The following is an 8,281-nucleotide window of genomic DNA, read 5'->3' as shown; positions in this document are numbered from 1 at the left end:
TCATACTTGATGCCAAGAAGATGATTGTTACTGCTGTTAGTAAACTGCAATGAAAAACAATATGAAAATAACCCAATATTTTCTTATTCAGTTATAGTGATCAATGTTTGAGACTTGTCTTTATTGGTGATAGATACAAAATACATTTTAAGCACTGAAGATAAAATAGTAGATCACAGAAAAACTAAATCACAACTCTCTTATTTCAATTATACTTGAGATTGTCTTTATTGGTGATAGATACAAACAAAATACATTTTAAGCACTGAATATAAATATAGCAGATGACAGAAAACTAAATCACAGCTCTCTTATTTCAATTATACTATGTCTGTCTACGATTGTTTACGATTGTAGACAGACATAATGATTGTTTCGTTATTCAATAGATATCTTGATTACATTGTTAAGGCATATTTCAACACATTTCAATTTCCAGAAAATCAATTTAAGTAATTAAGTAAGAGAAAACAACAAAAGCATCGGAGCTTTTTCATGCAGAAGTGGGTCACTTCTGCTGAACAATGTCCACTATCTCTCTCAACAGCTTCTCCTTGTTGTTTAAGATGTTTTCACCGGCCTTCTTTATCAGATCCTCGATCATCTCTGGGCTGTAATCTCCTTGGAATGTGCAATACTTCTCTCTGTAAGCCTTCAACTCGCTCCCTGAACACATCACACAACATTTGACTTGGTGAATTGTACACGCTGGGTTCAATATGTTTAGTGTCTGTTTACTTTATTATAACCTACCACAGTTTACAACGTTGAATAAGGGTATGTGGATTACAGTGGGGGCTTTCTTCAGCCCCTTGAACACATAGAAATCTTCATCACTTTTTGTGTAGTTGATCGCTGGGAAGGAGATGCCCAATTCCTTACACTCTTTAGCTGTTTCAGTCAAAGTCTGTGAAATTAAAAGATATGCAATTAATAAATGCAGCTTAACATAAGAGCAAGCCATTTCATCTGTAAGAAACAAAGATTTAGATATGGATGTTTTACAGCATTAAACTAAGATGTTACTATTTCTTCTTCAATGTTCTGCATTAATATGTCAACAGAAAACACAATAAATGCAGTAGGTTGAAACCTTACAAGCACAATATTTGTTATCCACTGATCTTATCTTTACATAGAGAGGTTGTCTGTTCAACCAATATTTCACTTCCTCACCGTCAAAGTGAATTGCCTAATTGGTGTATCACTCCGTTTGATTTACTTGCATTGAGCGGGTAAAAAACAGATGGTTCTTAATATTATGATATTCACAGATTATATATTACAAAACGTAATCACAGAGTAACACCTTTTTGCATGTGGGGAGTTTAAGCAAGCAAGTATGTTTTTTTCTTCTCCATCCCCACTGCTATTTTCTGCCAGGGATTTGAATGTTCTTCAGGTGTGGACTTCTTACCTCCATTGGATTTCCTTCACTGAAGTCAAAGGAGATGATCAGATCTATTTCTCGCTCAGCTCTCAGTGCACTCATGTAGGGAGAGTTGACTAGCAAACCGGCGTCCTCAAAGTGAGTGGTTTCACTCTCCAGAAGCATTTGGTCAATATGTGGAGCTTAAGTCAAAACAGGAAATATGTTAGTCCATGTCTAAAATACATGAAATATCTTTTGTCAACCGTGAATGAAAATACAGTTCACTGCATTGATTTCAGAGGACACATCATAAACCCTGAAGGCCTACCGTTCACGCTGTAGAGGAAATTATAATTGGTTCCCCAAATCCATAACTTCAGCAACCCTTCAACAAATTTCAATATTATCCTGACGATGAAATCCCAGATCGCTTTAAAAACAAAGCAATAGAATATTGAAATGTTTCACTGCAATTCAATGGATTTGTTTCAATGAGGAATACAACAAAAAAATACTGCAAACAGTAGATTTGTACCATTCTTCAAGTCTTCAAACCAAATGAAAAACGATTTGCAAATTTCCAATGAGAGTCCAAGTGCCAATTTCTTCCTGGACTTTAGATCTGCTTCGAGCCACTCATCTTTGTTGATCATCAAATCTCTACCGCTCGCCGTCTTCTTCCCTACAGTGTTTATAAAATAATGAGAATTGTACTAATGCAACCAATAATTTCATCATGCATTTGCTTGGATTGCAAAATGTAATATAAATGACAGGTATTCACAAAACAAAAAAATGGATTGATCTCAAGATCTAGGTTCAAGATTCTAAGACTAGAAATATGAGTAAGTTCTAAGTTGAAGTCCCTTGCAGATGGTACCTTTGAGAAGGGTATTCAACTCAACCACCAAATGAGTCCAGTCCTCTCCTCTGAGGATGCAGTAGTACAGTTCTAACACCTGGAGAATTAACCTCGGCCCATCATGGCTCTGCAACGCCACTGCCTCTTCTAAAGAAATGTAAACATCAACATTGTATTTATGATAACATTATTATATTATATATAATGATCTTGCCCCTCCTCCCTTAAAAAGGTGTCTAGTCTCGCACAGAGAAAGAACCAAGAAATACCAGAGTCAGTGAGAGGTGACTCATTTTAGAAGGACTCCATCAAAGCAATACAAAGATGGAATACTCATACTGCACGGAAATCAGACTCCACATCTCAAACCAGTTTTAAACGCCTGTAGGGCTTGTACATCGTGACATATTGTATTTAATGTTATAATATTGTATCTACCCATGGACCACAGAGGAAAAATAGCTTGAAGCTAATTCTGGTTTTGTGCATGGCCCCTGATGAATAAATAATAAACAAATGATTGCTTTAATAGATGGAAAACTTAGAAAATAAGTAACACTTACTTTTGACACTGTCGATAACCTTCTTCAAATGTTCTTCATCATTGCTGCCACCTGCACCACATATATAGAAAATTAATTAATTGATTGATGGACAGATGGATGGATGGATGGAAAGATGGAGGGATGGATGGATAGATTACCTCCAACTAGATTATCTGGTGACTTTTCATTTACTTTTTGAAGGGTCTTCAGAAAAACAACCAATTCCTCTGAAACGTCAAGGTTTTCCAAGTCCTTGTTCCAATCAAAAAAGAGCTGGCTGACATCTGAAGTGACTGTGTGAATCTGTTTCTTTTGGTCTGTGCTGTTTTTCCCATCGAAGTTCAATTGCAGCTTAGAGCCTTCCAAATCCATCTTTCCTGTATACAATAGGAAACAGTGAAATCACCAATTTCAATGAACAACAATATTTTACCAATATCAGCAAAATGATAGAGAAAAAGATTGTATTGATTTGGATTTAAATGTCACCTAGTAGCAGTTCATTTGCGGTCTGAAGCAGAGGAGCAGAGTCACAGCCGGTGTACTGGCAGAGCTGAAGGTCTACCATAGTAGAAAGAAGCTGAACACCATTGTTGTCCTTTAATGCCTTCATGTTTTCCCCACCTAAGGACAACATATGTTAGTACATACTGATTACTTGTTACAAACAGCATGTTAGCTATTGTGATATAATGTGTGATATACTTTGGCCTACCTTCAAGCCATTCCTTCAATGCCTCCAGAATGACCTCCTTGTCAGCAAGAGCACTTCCACAAAGACCTAAGTAAAGGCAGACTGTTAAAATAACAATGAAGTTGAAGGTAGCAACGGCAGTTTGTAGTTGTTCTCTTCACATACCTTGAAGATATGTCATGTCCATCTCAGGTTCTCTCTTTATCAGAACGCCCTTGTTGAAGATACTTCCAAAACTGGAGGTTTCCACAAAGGCTCCAGCTAGAGTGTACCCGGCCTCATGGGGGGTTAGCTCAAAGAAGGTTTCTGTACAGTCAAACACGTTAGGGACCAAGTCAACTATGATGTTTAATGAATAAAGTGCTCGGCACTTTTTATCAAACAGCGATGTCACTGCTCTAAAGCTTAATTAACTTGACGAATTGATCAAATACATGCAGAATTACAGATGAAAACAAGAATGCGTTTCGTCCTAACGAACTGCGAGAGTGTGTGCATCAGGCAACACTGCCTGCACGCCCTCCATAAATCAATGAGACCAACTGAAACTGAAGCCGATATGGAACTAAAACTGTGATTCTGAAAAAAGTATAAAGGTAATCGAAATTTGTTTCGATTAAGTGTGTTGATTTGTTAAATGGTTTGAATGAAGGTTAACGTTGAATATTGACCTAGTTACGATGTCTGAAATAGTTGAAGTGTCAGAGAAGATGGAAGGCTCCTTCTCTGACACTTCGGGCCCTATTTTAACGGTCTCAAACGCAAGTGAGAAGCGCCAAACGCAAGTAGCTTTGTGGGCGGTTCTATGGCAATGTTGCTATTTTACCAGCGGATAAATGACTCTTGCGCTCGGCGCAAATCTAAAAAGGGTTGGTCTGAAGTAGCCTAATTACCCGTAGGTGTGGTTTGGGCGTAACATGCAATCAACCAATGAGAGTGCCATCTCCGATCCCCTTTAAGAGCCATGAGTGCATTTGAATCTGACGAGTTGATATTTTGACAGCACGTTTGCAGTCTCCGATGAGACAGATGCATGACCACATGAATTTCAAACTTCAAATGGCTCAGTTTTTGGCCAAATAGTATGGCCTAATTCACATATGGAATAGGGTTTTCTTCCACAACTTCAGAAAAACTGAGTCCTCAAATAAATTTTGGCAAAGAAAACTTAACACACATATGATATGCTGTAACTGTGATTCTATTTAATGATATATGCAATACATTAACAAACATCGTTTCTTACCAGTATTGTATGCATTATCGTTATCGACTTATGTTCCTATTATGCATGTGTCCCCCCGTTAATATACATTGCCATGGACTTTATAATGCGTTACGTGTTTAGTTTGCGTGTGTTTAAACAGACACACAAGCGCGCCCGCATTCATTAATTATTTTACACATACACACGCGTGTGCCCGCATTCATTCATTCTTTTTAACACTCACTCGCGGTAAAACAATGTTTTCCCACAATCAAATACTCATCAATCCTAAAAGTTATGGGCTTATATATGATGTCTGTGTCAAGAAAATATGTGTTTGCTGTACGGTGTTTGCAGATGCATTGATTTAAAAGTACAACTTATTACCGCTGTATCAGCTGTTCTTTCCCAAATAATTTAACAAGAATGTGTGGCTAGGTAGATGAGAGAAGCAAATTGTATGCGCGAGGTGCACAAGCAACATTATGCATGCGCCCTTAAAATAGCATCTGAACAACGCGCCACTGACTTTAAACCAGGTATTTCCTGGTTTGCGGCGGAATTGTTTTCTGAAACTGCAAAATAGCACCAGGGAACATTTGCGCCGGAACACGCCTCCTCCTTTCGCCGAACCACCCCTTGGGGCGCAAGATTATTCCCTAATTTACCGACGCGTGGCGGTGGAGGGAAAAGAACGCTCTGCGCCAGTTGCAAACTTGCAACGACACATGCAACAGTGTAGAAAGTCAACTGCGCTGGATGCAAGATAGGGCGCTTCAACTTCAACCCACTGACTTACATTGTAAGAAAAAAAGCCAAAAAGCGTAATTGTCATGGTCCGCCCCTGGTTTTCCCATTCACCTGCCTGCCACCCTGATCTCTCCTAATTAACCCAACCACCTTCACCTGTGCTCCCCCTATATCAGTCCTCTCCTTCCAAACGTTCCCTGTCAGATTGTCTCTTGTGTTTCACAGTGCTTTCCCGCGACTCGAATCCTGACTCACCTCCGATCCTGCCTGTTCTCTGATCCCTGCCTGTCTGACTATCTTGTCTGTTCTCTGATCCCTGCCTTTTTGACTATCATGCCTGCCGCCCAGCCCCTGTCGGCCTGTCTGCTCCTCTGCCCCCGACTCCTGATCCACCAGCCTGCCTCCCCTGCTTTCGACCCTTTGCCTGCCTGACCTCCCGATCGCCGTCGAGTCCCTCTCGGTCTGTCTGTTCACCCGTTCCCTGCTGCCCATCTGCCCTCCCGTTGCCGACCTCTGCCTGCTGACTACTCTCTGCCTGCCGATCCTGTATCTGAATAAACTCTTGAAACTGTTCTACGCTCGTCGTCAGTCTGTGCACTTGGGTTCTGCCAAACGCCCACGTTACAGTAATAGTTTAAAAAGTTGAAAGAGTTGCCGAGAGATAGCCATCATGTCGTTAAAGAGCTGGACGTTTTGATAGTTAAATGGTTTCTGTAGCTGAAAGTATGCAGGAGCAGTTAACTGCCCAAAAAACATGCAAACGGAATAAAGAAAACTTAAGAACAGTAGATGTGCTTGCAGTAGCAACCACACTAATTATTGGGTATTGGTATTGGATATTTGGAAACCTTGTGATAGTCTCAATTCCATTACTGGAAATATCCAAAACCAATTGCCAAATAGATATTTATATTGACCACACTGATATTTGATAGTTACCGCGTAGCTTATGATCGTATTTGCAATCCTGGTTGATGGCTGTATAGATGGGATATGGATCTTTGTCATGGCCCGTTTGGTAGTTTGAGAGGGTCGATTCGTCTATCTGAGGAGAAATATGGATCCAAATAAATCCTTTCCCAAGATAGAAGTATGCTACAGAAATATACTTTGGAATTATATTTTGATTATTGTTTTCCTACTTTCTTGACAATCTTAGGCACTATTAGTGCAGCCCAGGCATCCGTCAGTGAGAAATTTGTATTTGTTCGATAATATTTGATCAGTTTCCAAACTCTGTCCTTTATGCTGACACTGCCGTGCCCAAGTCTTTCCGCAACAACCTTTATCTGCTTCATGTCTGATGACCAATTAGCCTTTTCATAGAGAGAAGCCATGCACCTGTAAGGAAGCAGAATACCTTAATGAAAGTACATTTAAAGCTGTTGTAGGTCAGAGTCAAGAGTTTAAAATAGAGAAAGCAGAGAAGAACATGAAGAGAGCAATATACCAGAGAAGAGATGCCCTCATTGGTCACAAGTGAGCCGGCAGTAGTCTTAAATTGGAAATGGTCTCATAACAAGGCAGTCACAGTTAACCAGAACAGATATTATCACAGAGAATTTAACTATAGCTGGCAAGTTAACAAAATAATATATCTTAAATCTTACCTACAGCATGTTTAAGTACATTACCCGGAAATGTCACTCATTCTCCACCAGATGTCATAACTCTTCCCTTGCTATACAAATCCTGCTCCCATCTGCTATCACTTCATTCCCCACACCTTCCTTGTCCATCTTCCCAGCAGAACCTCAACCTCATGTCTCTCCCCATTTTTTTGCTGTTGCTGTTAGTAGAAAACATAAGAACTCCTTGTTTTCCGTAGAATCGGGTGGCATGACCTACCATGTTGATCCAGAGACACCACTCATGTAGAGGGCAGCGTCCAGAAGCCCCTGCTCCCCCATCTGGGACAGGGAGCCCAGCATCCCAACCATGGCTCTCTCTCCCCCTCCAGAGCCAAGTATAGCGATGTTGGGTACCTTACTCTACATGGACAAAGCAGGCTCACTGAGTTACTACACACAAGACAGTATAGACTTATGACAGTTCTGCACCACACTCACCAAAGTACAAGGAATGTTGTTCTTCACCAGCCATTTCTGAACAGAAAGCTTTCTACCAGAAAGGTATTTATTTTCCCCTTCACTGAGCGAATGTGCCCTGCATATGCAAGATAATATATACTTTATTAATCCTAAAGACATGACATGGATTCAAAAGTCTGAAACAATAAGCCATGTAACTCAATAAAAAGAAACACAGGGCGAACAATGACATACTTTAATGCATTGGAATTAAAAATGTATATCAACCTGATTTGTGCCATCTGGAAAACCTCTTTGGAGAAGGTTTACTAAAAATAAATGGATGAAGAATTAAAGAAGTTGCAATCTTTTCTAGTACTATTGCCTTTTTACATACCCAGGAAACTACTGATCCTCAAGCTTCTCCACCAGTCTGATTTACTGCAACATTATCAGTTGACTTCTTCTGCATGTTTTATATGTGGCAGAGCAGGGAGTGGCCCTCCTGGGAAGTTGATAAGAAAAATCCAGAGTATTCCCCCAATCCCGGATCTAACTCACCACCAGATTGTGATCTGTTGACAGTTCCGCCCCTCTCTTCACCCGAGTGTCCAAAACATGCGTCCTCAGATCGGATGACACAATCACGAAATCAATCATCGATCTTCGGCCTAGGGTATCCTTATGAGCATCCTTATGTTCAAACATGGTGTTTGTTAAAGACAATCCATGACTCGCACAGAAGTCTAACAACAGACGACCGCTCTGGTTTAGATCAGGGAGACCGTTCCTCCGCACCACGCCCCTCCAGGTGTCTCCAT

General features: G+C 40.2%; 1 protein-coding gene across 1 annotated transcript; it reads right to left on the bottom strand.

Annotated features, from left to right (window-relative positions):
* Positions 1-508: 508 nt before the first annotated feature.
* On the bottom strand, positions 509-8,281 carry LOC307084863 (cytosolic phospholipase A2 gamma-like; the record flags this gene model as incomplete). Its single annotated transcript, XM_079749367.1, has 16 exons — positions 509-666; positions 754-907; positions 1,418-1,572; positions 1,701-1,802; positions 1,908-2,054; positions 2,253-2,381; positions 2,798-2,848; positions 2,938-3,156; positions 3,269-3,403; positions 3,495-3,560; positions 3,639-3,779; positions 6,370-6,475; positions 6,573-6,771; positions 7,279-7,421; positions 7,500-7,596; positions 8,259-8,281. 16 exons carry the CDS (start codon positions 8,279-8,281, stop codon positions 509-511), a joined length of 2,025 nt encoding a protein of 674 aa, XP_079605493.1.

Source organism: Pollachius pollachius (assembly GCF_949987615.1).
Source record: "Pollachius pollachius genome assembly, chromosome: 13".
NCBI lineage: Eukaryota > Metazoa > Chordata > Actinopteri > Gadiformes > Gadidae > Pollachius > Pollachius pollachius.
The sequence above is the reverse complement of the archived record's forward strand: the minus strand, read 5'-3'. Positions and strand labels throughout refer to the sequence as shown.